This window comes from Amblyomma maculatum, chromosome 6, assembly GCF_055883805.1.
Source record: "Amblyomma maculatum isolate TAMU_Amacu chromosome 6, ASM5588380v1, whole genome shotgun sequence".
NCBI classification, from domain to species: Eukaryota; Metazoa; Arthropoda; class Arachnida; order Ixodida; family Ixodidae; genus Amblyomma; species Amblyomma maculatum.
In genome coordinates, this window is record NC_139349.1 from 15211057 (window position 1) to 15235891 (window position 24835).

The following is a 24835-nucleotide window of genomic DNA, read 5'->3' on the forward strand; positions in this document are numbered from 1 at the left end:
GCCAACTTCTTCCTTGTCTTTAACATCCTGCCGGTTTGCGCAGAAATTCTAATTCCTTCTTCAACAAAACCACTGAAGGCATACTGACGCATTGGTCTCCCGAGTCACAGATTGCATATGCTTCATAAATTTCCCTTGCTAACTTATCCTTCATCCTTTTCATAACCTTAACATTGTGAAGGTCAGCCGGACATTTTTGGTCTCTACAACCAACGCAGTCTTTTCAGTGCACCGCGAGATTAGTGCCAGGCTTGTCCGATATTGCCATAGCGTGCTCTCTAATCCTGTCATTGAGACATCTTCCTGTCTGTCCAATATATTTCTTTCCACAATGCAAGGGAATCTGATAAACAACCCCTGCATACACTTAGAGTATCTAGCCTGGTGCAAAGTTTTGCATCCAGAGTTGAAGACTGCCAGATTTTTTGAACATTTTAGCAGCTCCTAGAGAGTACGAAAAATTGGTTGTCGACTGTAATGTGCAGACATGAAATTTTGGCCATTACGAAGCCAAGCAATAGGTTTTACTTCTATTATTGAGTGGGATCCTGACAGCACCCCGTAAACAAAATAGGCTCCAAAAGGTAAGATGATGAAAGATTTGCACTGCCCAATTTTTATAGCATTAGATGTCACTGATAAATACTAAACCCCATTGCTTGGTTAACTTCACTAAAGATGGCACATGGGATTAAAGTTAAAGCAGCCTTTCAAGCTTTCAATCAATCAATCAATAGGTCTCTACACGATGGCTACACCAGCGACATTAAATTGACCAATTTAATGCAAGTCCCCTTTATAGACATTTGATTGATATTTTATTTTTATAAACATGGTAGATATTTCTGTCATCAGCTCAGTGGTTCAAAGAACTGTTACTGTCTCTCCAAAACATGCAGTCATTTTTCCCTTATGGACACCAGATGCAACATATCCCTAGATGGTGCAACTGCCTCACTTTTAAAAGGGCAAGCATGTGGAATACATACAAATGTAACACTTTTGAAAACTACAGAAAAAATAATGGCACAAATTAATTGTGTCTCAGACGTAAATTCACCAAATTTGGCTTACCAGAGACTGTGCCCTTCTGCACCGTGCTCTCTGAGCTCGTCGAGCTCCTTCTTCAGCTCGGCAACGCGTCGCTCTGCTTCTTCGCAGCGCCCCAGGAGTTCCATGTTGGAACCCACCTCTGCCTGCAGAGAGATTTGAAACATCCCACTGGTGGAATTCTTGCAAGGAAAGCCATCTGAGCAGTTGCACTGGGCCAAAGCGCATCCAAAGCAACCAATTTGGAATGTTAGGTCAACACCCTGAAGAGGGAATTTAAATCCGAAGAGGACTCCATGTAACTTTTTTTAGTAAAAATATTTTGCGCCTCTTTCTGGGTACAGTCACATTTTCCTAGCAGCAAGTAGACGTTATTGAGAAAACTCCGTTGCAAAACTTTCCCATCACTTAACTTCAACTATCGATGTGCACACAGAACAAAAAGGCTACACAACCACTGTTGTGAAGTAAATGTAAGTGTAGCCAAGTACCCGGTATCCACGCCCACAAAAGTAGTTTAGCCAAAAAAACGGCCATGTGCCAAGGTTTCAGACTGATGGAAAAAGCAGAGAGGGAAGTTCCTCTTCATACAGCTATAGGAAGGAGAGGGAAGAGGACAATGTTTCAGGCAGTGGGTGTCTGGTTGGGAAGAGGAGATGGCAGGCCGCACTGAGAAAAGTTTGCCCCTCACAGACTAGGAGCCAGAAGGCGAAAAAAGAAAACAACAGTAACTAAAAATGAAATAGATGTCTAGTTCTGAAACCCAACACTCTTCATTTTCATGCTGCCTTCCCCCAAAAAGACTGACAATCGCCACTTCAGGGTAGCTCGAAGAGGGCTACTGAAAGCGCACAACTGTTAATACCCATTGTCGGATACCAGGTCATCCATGTTTAGTCCTGCTTGCCATTGCGTCACATCAGCAGTGCACGATCAACTCCCAACACTCAGCCCCAGTTTGGGGAGTGCTATTTCGACGAATGCCTATAGTGCCAATCATATTTGCAAGCAGCCTAACCGGTGCGAGACCCGTAGCACCCAATCGAAGCCATAGCCTTGCACGGGCATTGGCTGGGACCAAACCGACAGTAACTATGCATTTTCGAATTAAGTGTGGCTGAATTGACTAGGATTTAGTTGCAAGTCTTTGGGGCAATGTGGAATAGAGCAGGCAGTCTCCACCACGGCACCCCCCCCTAACATTCATCTCTGCTGACTGCCTGCCAGTCTAAGCACCGGTGGTATTAGCCAGCTGTTCCATGTTTTTAACTGGTTTTATCCTCTCTCCGTTTTCAAGGCACACAGCCTCGCAACTGTGCCGCCCTATTGTGGGGGCATTCCTCAGGCTATGTACTGAACACCACGCCACCCAGATGTGGCAGCACATAGTCCAAATTATTTATTCACGGCAGAACCAACTCTCAAATTAATAAGCTTCATATACATATACTACTTTGCAGCTTGGCTGGACCAAATAAAGGAGTTCAACTTACCGTTGTTTGAATTAATGGGCTTTCACTACATAAATAAGATAGTTACACTAAAAATTGACTGATAATTACAATACAATCACAAGAACTTAGTTTAAATATTTTAGTTTAAAGATATGCGGAGGTAAATGCTTTGAACAAGACATACACAAACTGGGTGTCCCTGCAAACTTGAGTCAAAGGTTCAATAAAATGTTTGACACAGGCAAGAGAAACCAGTTGCATACAGCTTCTATCCATTTTGTGCGCTACAGGACAATTTTTGATTTGCAATTGATTAGTTCATTGAAAATGTTTTATAAGTTACTAAACACTGACTTTAGATAACTGAAATTCACAAAGTTAGTGAACCCCTTCAGAAACCCCCATTCCATTATATTTGGAATAAGGAAAACCTCATGTATTTTTTTCTGAAGCTTTGAAGAAAGCTTGAATACAAAAAAATCACTTGAGTAGCGCATTTCCACACGACGATTCTACTACTCTCAGACACTGGTTCAGCTGACCAACTCAGCTGCAGCTGTGGCCCTACAACCCAGTCGCATCCGAGAGCCCTGGAAGGTTGACCTCAAATAAGCAACTTGATTTGGCGACTCCTCTTAAATTTGTAATGTGATGATAACACATGCTGTCACAGTCCATCTACTAATCAGTGCTAAGCCATGTAATCTGCCACATACCACCTAGGAGTTGACTCTGGCACTTAGGGTCAAAGGTCAACACTGACGTGTGTTGAGACTGCAGAAAGCAGGAGAAGAAAAAAATTGGCAATGGTTTAGCTCCGGTTAAATCTAGTTGAGTTGCGAAAGAAACAGCTGCATGGCTACGCCTAGGATAGCTTAGCTATGCGCTGAGCAGCGGCCGGGCTCTCCTCTATAGTTGGTCGATTCTGGTCGCGCGCTCCTAGCTATAATATACACCACACACACCTCTTTTTCCGTACAACCAACAGAAAGAGTGATGTGAAGCTGGCGCCGGCTCTGGTTATGACGTCACTTCTCCATCACCAGTGGAGCGCGGCCGCGACGGCAGCTCCGACACACCAGCTGCTGCCTCTGACGTCACGCGGCTCCTCGCACATGCGCAGCTTGGCCCACGCTGTGCCACGCGAAATAGCTCGACGACTAGTATAGCGTTGCTTTCACAAAAAATGCACCGACTTGCCAATTGGCTCTAGCCGAGCCACCACCACTGCCCGAGAGAGGAAGATTTAGTGACAAGAGAATGAAGAAAGAGAAAGACGTGAGTTGCAATTGCAGTCATTCATCATTGAAGTGGCGACGAGTGCAATGACGGCATGCACGACAGATACACCAGTGGCAAAAAACCTTTACCACAAAGGGCAAAAGCCCCTATGTGCCCCACCCCGGAGGGCCGGGAGCAGCCACCCCCTTCTCCTGCACACACAGATGTCGACCGACCTTGACATTTTCTCAAGGTGAAATGCCAGACCCAACATTAAAAAATATAATCATTGTTTCTTCCCTTGTTGAAATTCCTCTTGATTGAGGCAGGCTGGCTTTAGTGTTGTGAATTAAAGTGGCAAAGTGATTTCCGTTTTTGCCTCTGTAATGTAACCTAGAATCTACTTTGAAGTCACAGCCATTGGTTACTTGCAAAAACCAAAACACGTGAAAAAAAAATTAGAAAGTAAAAATTATAAATTTAGTGGCCGTGGACAAAGAGCTTGTAATGCCTTAAACATTACAAAAAAATAAAACACTCAACCAGTGTCTCTTTTGGACACTAAAGGAGTATAACCGATGCCTAGGTTTTAGCTATGAGGTGCGCCATAGTAGAGGGTTCCTTAACATTCACAGACTACCAGGGGTTCTTTAACATTCACAGACATCACACAGTACATGGGCGCTTTTCGTTTCGCCTCCATTGAAAAGTGGCTGCAGTGGCCAGGGTTTGATCCCATGCCCAAGCAACCTAACCACTGAGCCATCGTAGCAGAGGATCATTTTTTTCCCTACAAAACGATAAAAAATTAAACGTGATAAGTGCATGTTCCTGTAACTAGCGACAGCCTTTTGTATACGCCGAGATGTTTGGCCGCAAGTTCAGATGACCTAAAATTTTGTAATTTCATTTTATATAGGAGATGAGAAATTAATTTTAACCAGTTCAAGGTTTTCTAACTATTGTACAGTTGCATGTTTCATAAATCTGTGTTATTCAGCCACCCTACCACTGGTCTGTACAATGTTCTGGAGGGATCCGAATATGATGTATCAATGGGCATGTACATTACCACCGCCCCACTGTGGTGGTGCCATGGTTACAATGCACGACTGTGGTGTACTAGAATATGGGGTAGTGCGTTCAATCGCCGCCACACCCCATGCACTGGTTCAGTGCAGCGCCGCTTCTGCTGCATGGGCTGGTGGGGATATGTGACTAGTTATTCTTGACAGCTGTGCGGCTACAGTTTCGTGTGACCTCGTGCACTTAGCTGATGTTATCTTTGCGATTATTTTCCGATGCGGCATTTGATTCTGACCAGTTGACAGCAAAGCGATGATGAGCCGTTGGTGGAAACAGCGCTGCCTTGCACCTGAGTGTCAACTATATACAGTTTTCCACCAAAAATTTTTTACCACAGAAAACGCAAGCAAGTTGCAGGTCAGACGTATTAGAACAAATATCTTGATTACAACCAAAAGTAAAAGTTGAGTAAGGCTTACCTTCGCAATAAACACGCACATTAAGTATCACATGAACTACACAATGCCCATTTATTTTTTCTCGTCAGTACTCTAATCCGAGTCTGAACCCCCGCCATTCTCGCTTTCATTGCTGCACGACTCATCATCGGAAACGGCAGTGTCGTCGCTGGGAGCATCTTCACAATCCCACAGAAAGTCATCTTCCGTTCCATCTAAAGCGTTCGATATGCCTGTCTTCTTGAAGCTCTTGGCCACTACCTCGTCGGGGATACTGCTCCACGCTTCCGCGATCCACAAGCAAAGCATCTCCACGGATGGCCTTCTGATCTTACCCTTCGGCGTCACAACATTCTCCCATCGCCATCCACTCTGCACAACGTCTTCGAACATTGTCCTTGAACGGTTTGTTCAGCGACACGTCAAGAGGCTGCAGCAGCGAAGTCAGACCCCCAGGAATCACTACAATGTCCGTGCGCAGCTCTTTAAGCTTAGTACGCACGCTGTCCACAAGGTGACCCTGAAACTACCCAAAACTAGAAGCGAGGGAAGCAGAAGTGCTCCTCGTCTTCATCCCCAAGCAGTCTCAATCCAGTCAAACATCAGGTCCGCAGTCATCTATCCTTTCATTTGTGTACATATATGGATGCCACGGGGAAAGTTTCCCTTTGAAATAGTCTTCAGTTTGATGATGACGTATTGTGGCAGCTTCCGCCCGTCTGTCGTCACAGCAAGCACGACGGTGCATCGCTGTTTTTCTGCGCCAGACGTCTTCACGGGGACACTCCGAGCACCCTTCTTGTTCACAGTTGTATTCCGGGGCATGCAGAACGTCAGTGGAGTTTGATCGGCGTTTCCAATTTGCGATATGAGGTAACCGCTTTTCTTGCGAAGCCTAGTGACGAAGTGATGGAAGTCTATCACTTTGCTTTCATACGCGGATGAGAGCCACTGACGCAACGACGTCCGCCACCTCAGGGAAAGTCCATTCCGTCGCATAAAGCGAGTCGTTCAACCGAAGCTAGCACGGAAATCCTTTGCGGCAATTCCCAACTTCCTGGCAGTTGTGCGCGCCTGCGTCTGTATCATTTCTAGTGACACTGCACATCCATCCTTGAGCAGGTCCCTCACATTCTAGGACCGCCTCCTCAACACGAGGGAACTTGCCCGTTTTGGGTCCGCGGAAAGCCCGCCGTGTCTTGTTCGCACCCATCAGCTTCTAGCGCTGCTTCTTCCAATAGCGTATCCTGATTTCGTCGACGCCGAAATGCCTGCCAGCAGCACGGTTGCCATGCTCCAGTGCATAGTCAACAGCCTTGAGCTTGAACGCGGCAGTGTAACTGGCCCATGGTGAAACTGGCCCATGGGGCCCAACCGCCCCATGGTGAAATGGCGTAAACTCAAACAAAACCACAATACACGCTGTGACGCTGCCGAATTGCAAAATGGCGAACGCCGCAAAGCGCGTTTTAATCAAGAAATCATGGAAATTAGTCGGAATGCATTCGCTGCGGGATGACTGCAGATCAACCAACAGGCGGCTGCCCCTATAACAGTGCGGGACATGAAAACAAAAATGGCGGCGGCAGCAAGTTAGGGGTGCGATCATTACGCGGGGAATTTAAAAAATGGAATTTTGACCTCAAAATTCAGGGGTGCGATCATTATGCGAGTAAATACAGTAGTTTTCTCAGTAATTAAGGACCAGCTGTGCAGCAGCAGTTCATGTGTTGCTGCTCGCAAACGAAGCATTGGAGAGTTTTTTGTTCAGGGCAGCAGCCAGGACATACTGTCAGCAGCTGTGGCAGACTTCCGCGTTCACAGGGCTTCATCTTTTGCCAAGGGTACCCACTACGGCGTCTCTCAAAGTGCGAGTCGCTTTGGGACGCTAAACACTTCAAGCCAAACCATTACCACCATGGTGGACAAACTGCTGGGGCAACTTAAACTATGCTAAGTTGCCGATGCCTCCAAGCTGTATTTAAGAAAACGAAGCACAAGATGATTACCCTTCGATATTTAAACTATGCTAAGTTGCCGATGCCTCCAAGCTGTATTTAAGAAAACGAAGCACAAGATGATTACCCTTCGATATAAGTCCAGCCGCGTGATCTCGCAGGCATTGCGGACACGGGCAGCCAGCTCTTTGTTGGCGATATCCTGGAATTCCTTCTGCGCCTCTTGCAGTTTAGCAGCAAAATTCTTGTATTCCGTGGCTTCTGCCCTGCTATCCCTCAGCAGTTTCTCCTTCCACCTGCGGCAAAGATAAAATGTAGTGAGACTGCTGCTATATTTATGGGGAGCATCACAACTGCAAGAAAGGCACGCAATCAAGGTAATCTGAAACATGCAGCACAACTTGTACACCTAGGACAAAAAGCACTTCATGTAAAGATTTTTCTTAGCATACTGTTCCTGTTGGCGTCCTCGTGTTGTTCCACAGAGATAAATTTATATGCCCACACTCTACTGACTTCATGACACATCCAATGTGGTCACAACTCTATTGTACGCACCAGCGGGCACACACCAAGTCAGACTGCAGTTATGAACAGTTAGCACCACAGAAGGGATGACGGTGATGACACAAGACACTACAGATTACTGGAATAGTAGTGCCAATACCTTTAGAGGTAGTCACAGGTTCTACAAGCAACACTATTTCGCACAGTATTTTTATGGGGTGAACAAGTTAGCTTCCTTGTCACAAATATCAGGCAGATGCTGACTCTTGCATCTTGTTTATAGAGTAAAAGTCATGACGCTGGCTTGTGGCAAAATTTTAACATAGAGATGATATTTAAGTTATGCTTCACATAGGGGATAGAATTGTTGCCTCATTTGTGCGGCAGAAGTAAGAACCCACTGTACACAATTCTATCGCGGGTAGCTGGCAATGTCAGCCATTCTAGACGACTAAAAGCTAGACCGCAACTTGAAGTTGCCTGAAGTTCACTCCAGTGCTCGGCAATTGACACTGATCTCAAGGGGACCAATTTTGCAGGCAGCAGTGGGGCATGAACAGATAGAGCACATATGGCAAATGCATTACTGCAGAAAGCAGCACACAGACCTGCTGCACCGGTCGCTGTAGTGCATAGATATCAGACTGGAAATCAGCCTTTTTCACAAGGCCGCTCTGCGCGTGCACAGCCCTCCCCTCACAGTCATCTGATCCGCCACGTTATCGAGGAGCGCGCGCTTTGCCCAATCGCAGCCTTGAATTCGAGCGCGGGAAACTCGAAAGCCGCTGTGAGGCTCTCAATCGGAAGCAAGCCAAACCTCAACCGTGCCGCAGTCACCGCCGCCGAGGGTGGAAAAAGAAAGCGCAAGAATTCACAAACAAAACAAGACCAAGATGGCGGCACTCAATACGACGGGAGAGAAATGGCGCGCGCACGAAGTTTGGGAATTTTCGGCGCTTGCTGCCGCAGCTTGTTATATGATTAATTTCCAGTATATCTACGACGAGTTGGGCATTGACATTTGCAGAAGGGATAGTTTATAAGACACACTACCGGAATATATAATCTTTCATAAATCAACTGTGTCGCAATTTTTCGGTTTTCAAAAATCCAATATATGAGAACTGATAATTCAAACAAAATTCTGGGGTCCCTTCAAGTTTGAATTTATAAGTCTACTGTATATCATGCATTAAAGAAAACCTGCCCAAAAGCAGCCTTTTCTAATTAGCCAGCAATCAATAACAATAATTTCAGAAGCAAAATTACTTGATAAAAAAATTATAACTGCTTGAAAAAAATGGCTATTTTGCAATGTTTTTTGGGAGCTAAATTGCTGGTTGAAGGAAAACAGCACCAGTTTTAGAATTCAACGAATTTCGAGGAATTGAGTTATTGAACTGTGCAGTTTAAGCATATAAAATATTTTGCTGCTAGCATATGAAACAATGGCGCAATCAACAAAAAAAGACAACGGCTTACAGGCTTCTCTGCATAGCACAGCATCAGGCGCGTGATAACGATAGTAGCCATCTCTTTTCCACACAGAAATGCTTGATTGAAAGTAAAAACAATATCATTGAAAACAAAGCCCTAGGAACATTTGGCGGCTTCAGAAAAGGCACCGCAAGTGGGTAAAGGCAATGCAAATGAAAAACATTATCATCCGTGATGGCATTACAGAGCTTCTCCGCAGTTCTTCGATGCTATGAGGGGAAGCTCGAGATTTAACTGTCGATTACATCATCAGCCTGAACGCTAATGCAAGAACACTGTATGAATTAAAGACAACCTACATAAATTTTAAGTCTTAAATATTTTGGAATTCTCAAATGAAGCAATTGCTTTTCAAGGAATTGTCTGAGGAATACTTGCACAATTTCTTATTGAGCAGGTCGTACCGCAACACAGTGCTCTTCAGAGTACTGTCTGAACGAAGTGTGTAAGCTGCGATTTTGAGTTATATCTGATCTGAATGAACTATTCTACCTATATGCAATACCATGGATATAATATTAGAAGCAAATCCATGCACGCACTTGAGCATTTTGTCAGTGTCGGCGAGCTCCTGTTGCAGTGTACTGATCATGTCGAAAAGCTCGTCCGTCTCAGCTGGGTCCAAAGCAGCAGGACCAGCAGAGCTGTCAGCGTTCATGGAAGAGCCCAGGCCGCTGGCGGGTCTGCCTTCGCCCACACTGGCACGGGCAGTGTTCCAGACTTCTGTGAGCCGACGGACAGCCCGGTGACATCGCTCTTGCCGCGGTTCCAGCTGAAGAGTCACGACTTGGCAGGCAATGGCTGAGAACTTGAGTGCATTCAGAGACTCCTCAAACATGCCGAGTGATGGGCAAATGTTCACCACAAGCGAGACCCGGCCACCTGTTGTGAAGAAGGCTTGCATCACCTGCAACACACATCGCAAAACAGTGACCAACTCCTATTATGCTCAGTCCTTGGGTAGGTCATCAAAAAGCTAAGCACAGCAAAAATCCAATTTCATAAAATGTGTATCTCAAAAAAACAAAAACAAAAAAACAAGAACAAGCTGCTAGGATGACCATATTTACCAGAAAGCTCTGAAGATGCAAGAGACTGGCAGCAGTTGACTCGAGCATGTGCACAAAGTCTTTCAACAAAGTCTGCATGAATATAATTGCCTTGATTTTATTTAATATTTTGAACAGTCTTGACGTACAAGGCCTTAACAATACGAAAGTGCACAGAGTCCTTTTCACCAGATATCCGGTCACTCATGCTGCATTGCATCACTGCCACTCAGTTCCCATGACTAGTGGCAGACAGAACAAAAGTAAACTTCCCATTCTTCCAGTAGCTTCAGAAATTTGTACCAAACCGAGATCCAAACTACAGCCTACGGACACTATAAGCCGTATGCATGCAGATGGCTATGCCACCTTTCAGCTAGCCAGCAGAGCATAAGAGGGCAGTGTCTGCAGTGCCTCCCCATCTGTTCCTGTGCATTGGCACAGGAAGCATCACTAACAAGAGCGCAAACACGGGCAATATGCACGTATACACACACTTTTATAAAACATTTTTTCCTGTCCTGCCAAAAAAAAAAGCCTGTTACTTGAACAGTTTAGAATTTTCTTTTAGCCATTTTACAAAAAATGCTAACTTTGATCAAAAATAACTTTTACACTAAATGAGGCGGACAGATGACATTTTCAGGAAAAAGCAAACTCTGCACGACCTGCAACTGTACAAAACAATCTCCGCAGCACAGTACATATCTTATATTTTCCTTTTTCTTACACTTTTCAAATGCGTGGCTAATAAACTCAGCTATACACACTATTAAAAATGCTTAACTATGTTCATTAGCATCTAATCTCAAAACATCTGACGGTTTTTCTTTAGGTGCAAAAGATTTTGCACAATTTTGCATTTCCTGAGGCAAGTAGAGCTGAAAAGCCGTTGCCTTTGCGTTTTCCTTTACAGCTTAAACATCTTTGCAGCTATTTATAAACCAAATGCACCATTCGAAAGCAGAGAAAATAAGCTTTATGAAGACATTAAAACCAAATTTATAAATTAAACGAATGAGGCACAGTCGGCGTACGAATATCCCCAAAAATGTTGCCTCTTCACCGCTGGAGTGGGACCGCCACCTTAAGCGAGTGGGCCATTATGCCGGACCGCATAATTTTAACTGGCCAATAAGCAGCATAGCAATGAAAAAACTGCAGCACTTTCAGTTCCAGTGACTGTGCTCCAATGCCAACAATTACATCTGCTGTGCATTTTTCATATGCCTTGCAAGCAGCACACACATTCAAGTACACACTCCAAATTGTGTTTTGATATGTGCACCGCTCACCTCTCTGAGCTAGAGGTACAATTTTTTTCTGTGCTACTATTCTATTCAAAACCATGCCCCCCTTAACACTGACAGCTAAAAAATATGAGGTGCAAATCTTCTTCGCGATCCGGCTACGTATAGAGGGTTGTGCATACCTTAGTGAGCTTGCTCTCGCGGAATGGCACAGGCACCTTCTTGACAGAGTCCTTGTTGCGACGCAGGCCCTCGAGGCAGCGGCTGAGCACCATGAGGGAGGTGTTGATGCGGCCGGCTTCACGCAGACGCAACCCCTCAGCACCCGACTGGGATGGCTTCTCCGAGCCGGCCAGGTCGCAAAGCATGAGCGAGCTCACATGCCAGTCCCTGCTGCCAGCCCCCGAGGCCACCAGGCGGACGGTGAAAATGCAGTGGCTACGGCTGGAGCTACGGTTCAGGCGAGTCTCTGCGACGCTCCGGTTGTGGTAGGCCAGACACAGCAGCCGATGTGCTTCGTCGGCAGTGTACACGGGCACCTCAGTGAGCCCACGAATGAAAGAGCGCTTCGCCTGGTCCTCACTGAGCTTCATAAGGGTACGGCGTGCGCCTCTGCCACCTTTCTTTGCGGTTGCTTCCACTGAGGGCAGCAGCAAGTCGTAGATGCCCTCATTGTAGATTTCATAGAACGATATCCACAGGAGAACCTATCATGGTGAGAGTGAGTAGACAAGTCAACATTCTGCACCAGGCATGGCCGATCAGAGCTGAGCATATTTCCCATAACTACCCACCAATCACCTCAAAAGACTAAAACACAAAGTGAATGTTGCTAACTATACCTAGTCTGACTGCAACCAAATATAATAACCTGCAAGTCACACAAGTTTCAATAACATTCGAATTATGCGATGTTGCCTAAGTATTACTGAAAATATTCCCATCTTAAGGAGTAAGGCATTAATATTTTTTGGAGAAAGCTTACCAAAAAAAAAAAAAAAAACTGAAAATGCTTTTTAAAAGAAATTACCATAAAATGCTGAAAATATTGTAAATACTTTCACTGCAAGTTTTTTTTTTCTTTTTTTCAACTTTAAGACCAATGTTCCATGCAATGCCACCCACAAATTACTAATGTGCTTACCATGCTTTATGACCTGCATACAAGAGGCCTGATAAAAACAACATTACATGAGAGTGCCCAAACTTTTTCTCATCAGAGGAGAGTTATCACAATATGCACCACTGGCACTGCACCTCTCGAGTGCAGATTCAAAACGCACCCGCCCAGGAGAGCCATCGCTGCCTTCGCTCAAGCCTGACAGGAAAAGTGAAGCATCGCTGCCATTGCAAGGCAAGTGGAAAGTGCTGAAGTCTGCTGCACTGCGAGCTCCCTTCTCGCCTAGAAGTTGGGTCTTGAGACGGAATATGGCAGCCTGTTCTTCAGCGCTGAGCTGAACTACGTCAGCAAAGCAGTCTGGCCGCACAGGTGCCCCCGTACAGATCTGCACAAAGGAAGGAGGCCAGACAGGGACATCCCATTAAACGTATACTACTGTAGCATTGGAGGTTGTACAAAAATGTCCCCCAATGTCGAATTTCACCCCCCAATTTATTACATAACAAAAACAACCTTAAACAATGAAGTATTTTGCTGGCTGCTGACATTATAGCAATGACAACAGAACTGACAACAAATTAAATATAGTGAGAAAGGTCAGTGAGTGCAGAGTAAAATCCTGTTCTACTGCAGAAGGGGTGGATGTACCTGGTTGCTGAGCAGACGGAAAAGGCGGTCCAGGGTGCGAGGCACGACACCGGGATCTGTGCAGGGTCCCTGCATGGTGTATGTTTTGCCACCAGCTGTAGGGCCGTATGCGAAGAGCAGCACGTTTGTGCCCTGGATGAATGCATCCAGAGGCTCCTGTACCACCTCCTGGAACAGCTGCTCTTGGCTGCTACCCTCTGAGAACACCTGCGTAGTATATGCACAGCAGCACACCAATTCTTGAGGCACCCAACTGCCGTGTATAGTTCACATCTGGCTGCCAACGGCCAACACAAACACACTGAGATGACAACTGAAAAGCGGCACATGCTAACAGTACATTTTGCTTATTTCTACCATCATTTAAGAACTAAAGCTACATTTCTGAAAACAATGAGGATGCAATGCTTACACAATCATCTTAGTGCTTCTACATTTTACAACTTTAATTACTTTTACGCCGTAGAAGAGACTTAGGTTGAAGTGATATCAAGGACCACTCTAGTTTTTGTTGTTCACTGTCTGGCTCCTGGTTCTCTTCCCGACTATGCTTAAGGTTAGCAGCAAATGAGTCACCTAATGCTTTACGCAAGTTAAACTTGCAATGCAAGACCAAGAAAGACTAAGAGGAGGAGGTGCTGATACACCGCGAAGTCTGCTCCAACCTGTGAGACTCGAGCTATATACAGAGGAGCGTTTGCTCTAGCAGTGCAGAGAGCAGGTGCAGGCAGCCTTGCTCATTCGTTGAGCCTATAGCGAAAGCTGAGTGTTACATTGATAGCCTCTAACAGTGCCTGTTCAATCCGATTAATGGCCAATGTCAGATGGCACCACAGTTTACCTCTGATAACTGCCCATATTCTGATGCTCACATTTTAACACGAAAAGGTTAAAGCCTCAAATGAGGGGAAACACTAGTGTTGCCTCTTTTGTGTCCGACGCCTTTGCCAAAAACTCCAGGTTGGTCAATAGGGTCATGACACTGCAGCTCACATAAGTACACCGTGAATAAAGATTTTAGGTTTCCAGTGAGGTTCAAACCCACTCCAACTTGTGAGCCAGAGAACAGCAACTAGACCACACAAGGCATGCTTTTTTTCCCCATGTAATTAGAAAGGTCTATAGGCAGTTATGTCATAACCGTTGAAATGGAGCTTATTTTATTTTATTTTTTTTTCAAATTTTCCAGCTCCCTCCCCCTCTTGTTTTATTGAGTGACAGCCTCTTGATTGTTAGAAAGTGGTAACCAACACATGACAACTTGAACTTGTCTAAGCCTTTAAATGTTCAATCCAGACAATCTCGCAGAGGAGCACATAAGCCACCATTGCACCTCAACGTACAACCTGCCAGCCCACCTTGTTGAAGCTGAAGCATTTTTGCTGCTGGTGCTCCAGAGTGGCCGTCGTGGACACCACAGTAGTCTCCGTGCGTAACTCAAAAGCTGGGTTTGTGAATGGCTTGCCGCCCACCCGTGGTCGCAAGCGTAGATAGACCTTCAGTGCAGAACCTGTAGATGAAAGGTAGCTTTCATGAGGGCAGGACTTTCGTATCGCTTTCCAAGTGCCTTGAGCAGCTCTATTAAGAAGAATAAGATTGGGATGGAGCGCATTTGGCAAGCACTCGCAGATTATGACTAGCAGCTTACCGGTATCGCTCAAGAGGAAAGTATACAACAGTTGCATCTTGCCTGTACTCACCTATGGGGCTGAAACGTGGAGGCTAACCAAGAGAGTTCTACTTAAGTTGAGGACAACCCAGAGGGCTATGGAACGAAAAATGATAGGGGTAACATTAAGAGATAGAAAGCGTGTAGAGTGGGTCAGAGAAATAACTCAAGTTACCAACATTCTAGTGGAAATTAAGAAGAAGAAATGGACATGGGCAGGACATGTAGTGCAAAGAGAGGATAACCGATGGTCGCTGAGGGTAACAAACTGGATTCCAAGGGAAGGAAAGCGTAGCAGGGGGCGGAAGAAAGTTAGGTGGGTGGATGAGATTAAGAAGCTCGCAGGGTTCAAGTGGATGCAGCTAGCACAGAACCGGGTTAAGTGGAGAAATATGGGAGAGGCCTTCGCCCTGCAGTGGGTATAATCAGGCTGATGATGATGATTTACCAAGGTCAACAGGGTGTCTAGCAAGCCACTTTCTTCAAATTCCTAGTCACAGCAAGAAAAAAGAAAAAATGCTCTTCCTTTCTGACGGACCAGATTTCCCCTGAAGGCAATCGAGCTTCAAACCTGCTTATAAAGAGATTGTTCCTTGTCTTCCAGCTCCTGTTCATATTCTTCCGCGCAGCTCATGCTTCTACTAGGTGCATGTAGACGCACAGGCTTTCATGTTGAAGTGAATAAGGGTAACAACAACTGGATGCAAATGCAACAGAATATCGCACACCAACACCTCATGCACATCATCTTAGGTGCCTATCAGGCCTCACATAATAAGAAAGTGGAAATCACGTAGGATGGGTACAAATCTTGCAAAGCAAAATTATTGTGACACGGAAATGCTATGACAGTTTGACTTATTCCTTGCATGACAAGGGAGCTGCTAAATGTGCACGAATCGTAAGCTGCCCAAAAAGAGGTACTAGTATTTTCTTCTTCTAATGTCTGATGTTTCTAACCCCCCTCACGGGGAAACGAATGAGGCCAGTATGTAAGAGGCCTGGCAGAGCACATTGTCAAGAAAGAGAACTGCTGGGGCCACAACACAATCATGCCCTTTATTGAGACAGCTTGTTGCCTCGCTCCCTTGCAGCACGTAAAGGCACAGCGGCAACTGAAATTGCACCCCAAACAATGCATTCTTGATAAAAAATAACCCGCCAAGTCTTCCTGTATTAGCTTCACCACATTTCCACAAGTAATCTGTGCAGGAAACTTTCTTCGCAGCATACCAACAAGTGCCTGAAGAGTGGTGGTCATTAGTGATTGCAAAACATAGCAACAAGACTTTCAGCGCAACAGAGACACACAAGGAAGGACAAAACAGGCACTTACTACGGTTTTAGTAAGGTGAAAGCAGTCAACATATATAGCCCTACCAGCTGATGCGAATGCGTACAAGGCAAGAAAAAAAAAACAGCACTGATCTCATCAGAGTAGACGTGAAAGAATTTCTGCTCAGCCTCATATAGAAAGATTGAAGTGTCAATAATACAGCTTGACTCGCATTTTTCATAAGAAGGCTTCTAGAGTTTCACGAGCCATCTGTAATCCTCACATCACAGAACCATGGTATACGACAAGTATATGACAGTGTTTGACAAGTTGCTCACACTCACTACTTTCAATACCCTTTGCATGTTCCTTAAGTCGGTCATTTATGCAACATCCTGTCTGTCCAATATATGCCCCAAGCACCGCTTGTAGATGAGTCACTGAAATCTGCCTAGCAGTCGTTTTCGAAAGTCCTTCCGGGATATGATTTACCACTGCTCTCCCATCTCTGCAAGAATTACAGACGTTAGCAGCAACAGTCCGTTTTTTGCATTTTCAGCTCGTGCCAATTTCTCATACGATGGTCCGAAGCATAAAATTAGGATACCCCTTTGTGCAGAAGTGAAAACATTGATGACACTGCAGCCACCTGGGAGAAGCTGATCTTTACACGTGCCAGGTGCCTCCTACAGACAAGCACTCCTACAAGCCAGCTGCAGTGCTGAGCCTCGCTTTATTGTACGTATGCTTCATCAGCTGATGAATTACTTCACCAGAGGAATTTCATAATTTCATTTTTTTTTATTCGCCTTAATTGTATTTGCTTTTCAAGCTCATTTCATATCATGTGCACATACTAAAGCGCCTCAACCAAATGGGACATTCTCCGCCGCCAGTCATTATATTGTACCAGCATAGGTGTTTTATATATATATATATATATATATATAGCTTCACCAGCCGAATTTGCAAGACTATATCGCGATGTCGTTAAGGGTCCCGCATCGCAGAAAAACTAAGCGGCAGCATAGTCGTTATTGGCCGTGAGCGAAAAATCCTGATGGAAAATTAAAATTCAAAAACACGTCAAAATTATTGAATTGATGTTAAATTCCTCAAGGAATTTCCTGTAATCAAAGCAAAGTAATTGAATATAAATAAAAATTTGGTCAGTTTTGAGTGAAGGTGGAAGACGAACACAGAACTTGAAGTGACAGACATGCTCCTCATAGGCCTTCTTGATGCCTTTAAGGAATAAAATGAAATGAAGGCTTGCTGGTTTAAGCTGAATAAAGGTAGACCAACTCAATGAGTGATGTAAAAGAGGCCCAACAGCACAATCTCATTCTGATTTTAAATGAGAACGCTCCTCTCTGCATGTTTAAAAGATCCCCTCCAGTCGTAAATGGTAAAACGTGATAAAGCGAGCGTGTATAACCTTCGATAAATTCTGCGCTTCGTAAAGCTTAAAGCCCAAAAGTATTCACAGGTACGACTCAGCAAGCACCGCATATAGGCCACTAAATGCTTGTATACCATGCCCTTAATGCACAGTGTTTCATCCATTAAATCTCACATCTCACGCTCATAATGTCCATCTTTACTTTGCACTCAGGACCTATGAAATGAATTGAAAAATTAAACCCCACAAAAATATTCAGTATTGCACTAAACAAGTCAACTATTTCAGGATGATGCAGTAACAAACGTTTTCTTGCCTTTACTTAACTGGAAATGACAACGAACGTCAAAAAATTCATTACGACGAACCAATAGTGTTTCAAATACTTCCGTATCAAAATACAAGACAGGAATAAAGCGACTTGTTAATGCGAAATGATCTTAGTGCACTCTTGGTCGTGTTGGTCGCTGAGCTAGGACAAGTAAACACAATCTCCAGCGTGTTGTTTTTATTTTAGCATCAGAGCATTTACCGAAGGAAAAAGTAACTGAAGATGCTCCGAAGATTTTGTCACAGTGCACTGGCAGCAAATGCTGTTTTGCAACGATGCAAATGGCATGGAAAAATCAATTCATAATGTGGCAACTGCGTAGGAACACAGTGAGAAGGCGATGTGGTCGGCTCCACTCCCAAGTGTACTTACGAACTCCGCCACCAGCAGTATGGCCATCGTTTTATTTCAAATATGAATCAAATGTTTGTTATTCAATTCGTATTTCGAAAACTGATATTCAAAATTTTCCAAGTACTTGCATATTACTGAATACTACACCGAAAATTCTCGAACTCGTGATAGTTTCAGCACACTGTGTGCTTCACAGCAATGCTTGACCCTGTGGACTATGCAGTGGAGTATCCTAAAAACACGATGGGGCTGTATCGTAAAGAGGGACTTCACTTCAGAGAAGAGGGCCCTATCACTTCAGTTTCATCTCAAATGCAGACAAGCATCAAGCAGGTGTTCATCAGATAGAGTTACTGTAATGCAAATGGTTTTCGGCAGGTTTTTCCAGGGCCATTCGATAACGTAAGCTTTCAGTTAATTTGGACATTTTTTCTGGTCCTTTAATAAGAGTTAACTGCATTCAACAGCAATGTGAAAACTTCTCCTGATTTCACGCAGGTCCTTCCTGTACAAAAAACCAGTATATAGAATCTTGTATAAAATTTATACTAAATTTTCACTACTTTGCAATTCTAGTTTAATTTTATTTGGAAACATCACATGAATTCTGAAATAAACAAGATGAACAATGTTTGCTATTTTTTTATTTCCTATTTTTGTTGACTGATTACATATTAGATTCAATATTCAAGGGCCTTGTTCCCCATATTCCTCATTGAAAATTTCAATATCCGCATATTCCTACTTAAAAGCAAAAGGATGTTTGAACAATGTGGACAGACAACATGCTAAGCACTCATAGTACTATCAAAATTTGCGGCAGACCTGTGGCTAAACACGAGATGAGCGCCGTGTCCCCCCTCTCTGTTTCGTCTCTGTGTTGGCACTGTTTCTAGCCACAGATCATGCACCAACCAGCCCAAATTTCCACCCTGTTAATGTTGCGGCAGACCATTATGTTATCACCAACAATTCCAGGTGCACAAAATACGACATTTAAGTACCACTGAATGTGGTCATATAGTGCACAGCAGACCTTTCTACAAAGAGGAAGTCATGTGGCTTCATTGGCCACATGAAATGGAATGCAATGGCATTGCGAGAAAACCTGGTAACTGGTGCCAAAAGAAGTACAGTGCTAAGAACACAGGTATAGACCCATTTTTCTGACATTTTAAAACATTTCTTATGACCCAACTATAAAATTACAATGCCATTAGCTTTCAGCAGAAGTACACTGCCCTCCAAGTTTCAAAAGAAGTGTGAAGGACTCACTGGCAGCAAGGTCTGCATCCAGCTTTTGGCACACCGATTCAACTGAAGGAAGCTCAGCTTCCATTTCGCTATGCTGAGCTGACTCTGTCGAGTCTTTATACCGTCGTGCGGGCTTGTCCATGCCTGTCAGCCTGAAACAGAATCAAGATAGAGTGTCGCACATCGGAACCAAAGAGACTGAACCAGCTAATTCTGGCATGTTTCCGTTGTCAAATGTTTATTAAACAACGTGGAGAGAGCAACAACATTTACACAGATCTGCTCAGCAGCACCTTTTCAATGCCTTGAAGTAAGCAGAAACAAAATGTTTAAATCAAGAGGAATAGGTTTGCTGTAAAATGGGGTAAAATAATTTTTCCTTACTGTTTCCAGTCTTGCGCATGAGAATAAAATGTGGTTAATAGTTGGTTCGCCTTCACATTTCTCACACTGGTGTTTGTTTTTGTTTTTGTTACTTGTATGAAACGTTCCAGATGCCGGCATGATTTCAATTCTCCAAAAATGAGCTTTACTAAGTTAGTTTATTATCCACTTCCCCATTCCAGAAACACTGCCATTCTTTTAGTTTGTGATGTACAAGTTTCATACAGTCTTTGTAAGATATATTTATACTCTTGATTTTCTTCTCACAAGCTTTAGCAGCACATGCATCAGCTCTCTGTCGTTGCTATTAATGCCAAATTGACTCTGAACCCAGCAGAATTTTTAGTAAATCCTCGAGCAATGGCAGTTGTTATATTGTGCATGATGTCTCAGAGTATAGCAGCCACATCATTTCAGAGATTGAGAGCTGTGAGAATGCCTAGGGAGTCTAAATAATGCTGTTTGTGATGTTCTCGTTATGTTCTCCACCACGGCATCTGAAACTGCATGGCATTTAGCAGTGAAAATTGATGCACAATACAGAAGTCTTATTTTTTCCCGATCTCCTCACACTACTGCACTTCCAGGGTACACCGTTCTTTTCGAACAGTCGCTATAAAATGCTGTGAAGCTGCTGTATTTTTCCTGCAGTTCAAGGAATTCTTGAATAATGTGCTGCAGTGGGGCTTTTGTTTTTGGAAACCGAGAGCGAGGTCACAGATTGCAGATTGTATCATAGAGGTAACGGGTTACGCCTTAGGACAATGCCAGGCAGAGCATCAGGTATTCAGAATTCCGAAGCCCTCCACTATGGAATCTCAGCCTGAGTCGCTTTGGGACATTAAACCTTACAAACCAAACCAAACAAAGCAAGTGGGGAAGTTGCAATTGTATTGCTTTTTGTTTTTTCCTTTCCTGCGTGACCTAGACAGACATGACTTTGACGTCGCAGCCATCAGTCGGCTGTTGAAACTGCAACAGGTGAGAAAAAGAAAATCCAGTCATGATTTATTTGGAAGTTGTAGGTGAAAATCGCGTGGTTATCAATGTGCAGTAATGTTTTGCACATCGTTAACGATACGAATGCGATAGAAATTTGGTGCCAATGTTTCTTTAACTTGTGCCCCTAAAATATTCAATATCATCTCAACCATACATAACATACAGTTATAAGCAGCCCCATTGCATGGAAAACCACCTGACATTAATGTAAAGCCTCATTTTAACCAAGCAGATCTTTACCTGGCGATGAATGCTGAAGCTCCTACTTCTCCACTTGTTGCTACTCCTGTTTATATGGCAGGCCGGCTTTGGCATTGTAGTGAATTTAAATGACAAGAACAATTATATAGCTTGTTGATATAATGAGGCAGGGTGTATGAATAAAACTTTATTCACGAGGACAAGCTATTAGATATAACTAGGGGCTGGACTTTTCGGTTTAGACCGAAAAAAACACCGATAAAAGTACGCTGAAAGCATTTTAAAATGTTCAGTTTAAACCGAAAAAGGGCAGTACCTTTTCATGCACACCGCGAACTCTCGAAGACGGGAGAACACTACAACAGTGTTCAATCCAGGGGCATGATGTGGGACAGTGGGATCGTTGGTTTAAGCACAGCGGTTGAGGGTTTTGAGGCATTGTTCATGGCCTCACGAATGGGGAAAAAAAGGCAGCTGTGCTTCCCGAATCCCGACCCTCATAAACAGATCAAGCGTCCGAGGAGAGGTGCCTGCAGCAAGGCAGGCACTTTGAGGGGCTGAGGACAGACCAGAGCATTTGTAGCGCAAGTGATTCCAGGAAATCGTGAAGACCAAAACCCGCCAGTTTCTTGCCACGTGACACTTCTCAGACACAAGCCAAGAGAAGTGAGTTTGTTTTTTAAGTGAATTGGTTTATCCAAAATTTGATCATAATGACCAATAATTCAGTTACTCCTTTGTCTAATGTGTTAATTTGTTTTACATATGTGTTTTGTCATAACGATAGTTTTCATCATGACAATAGCATTTTCTTCCAGGTGCCTAGCTGTATATATGACCAACTGTACATTAAATAAAGTGCATAAAACAACATGCAAGAAAAAGAAGCCAAAATGAACACTACGTCACTTTTAACTGTACACGTATGCCTCTTATCTCACCGAAAAAAAAAAAAAAAGATATTTATTCAGAATAAAATAATATTAACCGAAAAAAAAAAAACGCAAGTTGTGTTTGAAAATAAACACCGAAAAAAGTCAGCCGAATTCTCAGAAAATAAAAACCGAAAACTGCAACCCCTAAATATAGCACAAAGGGGACGGCTAAGCGCGTGTGCATGACTGCACTACATCATATAGCTTTCTTTTTCTTTTCATCCCTCACAGCTATCATCGGCTGAACATAACAGTGCAACTTAAAAGAGGGACCAAGGAAAGAGAAGACACAAGCGATGATTTCAGCTTCTTTAGGAGGGAACGTAAACGTCACCCCTCCTAAAGAAGCTAAAATCATCGCTTGTGTCTTCTCTTTCCTTGGTCCCTCTTTTAAGTTGCACTGTTATGTTCAGCCGATGATAGCTGTGAGGGATAAAAAGAAAAAAAGAAAGCTATATGATGTAGTGCAGTCATGCACACGCGCTTAGCCGTCCCCTTTGTGCTATATTTAGGGGTTGCAGTTTTCGGTTTTTATTTTCCGAGAATTCGTCACCCCCTTCATGGATCACTGCCTTGTCGTGGCGGAGGGGCTTGCGAAACTCGATGAAGTCGTGAGCTCTGCTGTGTAGGGCCACCCAAGATAGACAGGTCACGGCAGAGAGTTCTGACAAAATGTGATTCACTGGAGAAGGTAATGGCAACCCACTCCAGTATTTCCTGCCAAGAAAACCCTATGGCCAGTCACAATACCATTATCGATATGGCGCCGGAAGATGAGCCCCCCAGGTTGGAAGGCGTCCCACATGTTACTGGGGATGAACAAAGGGCGATTCCTAGTAGCTCCAGGACGAATGAAGCGGCTGGGCTAAAGCCAAAAGGACGCTCAGTTGTGGATGTGTCGGGAAGCGACCGGAAAGTCCGATGTTGCAAGGAGATATATCACATAGCAACATGGAATGTAAGATCTATGACGCAAAGTAAACTGGATATCGTCAAGCGAGAAATGGACAGATTGAACATTGATATCTTGGGTATCAGCGAGCTCAAGTGGACCGGAATGGGAGAATTTAACTCCGGCGACCATTATGTCTTTTATTGTGGGCACGAATCCAAGAGAAGGAATGGGGTCGCTCTCATAGTAAACAGAAGAATGGGCAAAGCAGTGCTAGGGTACAACCCCAAAAACCACCGAATGATTTCACTTCGGATCCAAGGTCACCCTTTCAACATAACAGTTATCCAAGTCTATGCACCGACCACTGCTGCTGAAGAAGCTGACGTTGAGAGATTTTATGCGGACCTACAATGCCTTTTAGACCGCACCCCATCATCAGACGTCATTTTTCTCATAGGAGACTGGAATGCTAAGGTCGGGAGTGAAGAAATATCCGGAATTACAGGCAAGTTCGGTCTTGGTGAGCCAAATGAAGCTGGGCAGAGGCTAGTAGAGTTCTGTCAAGAAAACAACCTGACCATAGCGAATACTCATTTTCAACAGCACAAGAGGCGCCTGTACACATGGATTTCACCGGACGGTCTGTACAGGAATCAGATCGATTATATTATTTGCCGGCAGAGATGGAGAAGCGCTATACAAGCAGTAAAAACAAGGCCTGGGGCCGATTGTGGCACCGATCATCAGCTTCTTGTTGCCAAAATTAAGCTTTGAGGAAAACGCAGAAAACTAGAAGGCCTTTCAGGTATGATCTGGATCAGATTCCATTAGAATATGCTGTGGAAGTGAGGAATCGATTTCAAGAATTAGATCTAGAAGACAAAGAGCCCGAAGAGATGTGGACTGATGTTCGTGATATAATACAAGAAGTTGCTACTAAGGTAGTTCCAAAGCAAAAGAAATGCAAAAAAGCAAACTGGTTATCTGAAGAGGCTTTGCAAATAGCTGAGGAAAGGAGGATTGAAAAAGGTATGGGGGAAAGAGAAAGATACAAGGTCCTCAATGCGGATTTTCAGAAAATAGCAAGGAGAGATAAGAATGCCTTCCTGAACATACAGTGTCAAACAGTTGAGGACAACAGCCAATTAAGGAACACAAGAGCTCTGTATAAAACAATCAAAGATATCAAAAGAAGCTTCTGTGCTAAGCTGGGCGTGATAAAGGACAAACGAGGCAAGGACCTCACTGAAGCCTCAGAGATAAAGAGGTGGCAGGAATACACAGAAGAACTGTACAAGAAGGACCCGGATGTGCAAACCCAACATAGGACGGTTGTGATTACTGATCTCGAGCCGGGCATCCTGAAGAGTGAAGTTGAATGGGCCTTAGCCAGCCTTGCTAAGAACAAAGCTAACGGAATTGATGGTATTCCAGCTGAGTTGCTTCAAAACCTCAACCACGACGCTGTTAACACACTGCATACATTATGTCAAAAGATTTGGACAACCCTGCAGTGGCCACAGAATTAGAGGAGGTCAGTTTACATCCCCATTCCAAAGAAAGGCAGTGCCAAAGATTGTTCCAACTACCGCACGATCGCGCTTATTTCGCATGCTAGCAAGGTGATGTTAAAAATCCTGCAAGGTAGGCTGCAGCAGTATGTGGATCGGGAGCTTCCGGACGTGCAAGCTGGGTTTCGCAAGGGCAGAGGAACTAGAGACCAAATTGCCAACCTTCGCTGGATCATGGAAAAAGCAAGAGAGTTCCAGAAACCCATTTACTTCTGCTTTATTGATTATGCGAAAGCGTTTGACTGCGTAGATCACAGCAGATTGTGGCAAGCTCTCCAAGAGATGGGAGTTCCAATTCACCTCATCTGTCTCGTCAGGAACCT

General features: G+C 44.1%; 1 protein-coding gene across 1 annotated transcript in view; it reads right to left on the minus strand.

Moving 5' to 3' along the window:
• The window catches only part of LOC146185145 (uncharacterized), a 55430-nt gene that overhangs the window by 26593 nt on the left and 4002 nt on the right, over nucleotides 1-24835 (minus strand). Inside the window, exons 2-9 of the mRNA XM_084606128.1 lie at nucleotides 19546-19676; nucleotides 14597-14748; nucleotides 13239-13445; nucleotides 12754-12975; nucleotides 11653-12177; nucleotides 9714-10078; nucleotides 7295-7463; nucleotides 1075-1196 (exon numbers count right to left, since the gene is read on the minus strand). Of these exons, the coding sequence (XP_084462254.1) occupies nucleotides 1075-1196; nucleotides 7295-7463; nucleotides 9714-10078; nucleotides 11653-12177; nucleotides 12754-12975; nucleotides 13239-13445; nucleotides 14597-14748; nucleotides 19546-19666 (1883 nt within the window). The 5' untranslated portion in view covers nucleotides 19667-19676. The remainder of the gene's footprint in view (nucleotides 1-1074; nucleotides 1197-7294; nucleotides 7464-9713; nucleotides 10079-11652; nucleotides 12178-12753; nucleotides 12976-13238; nucleotides 13446-14596; nucleotides 14749-19545; nucleotides 19677-24835) is intronic.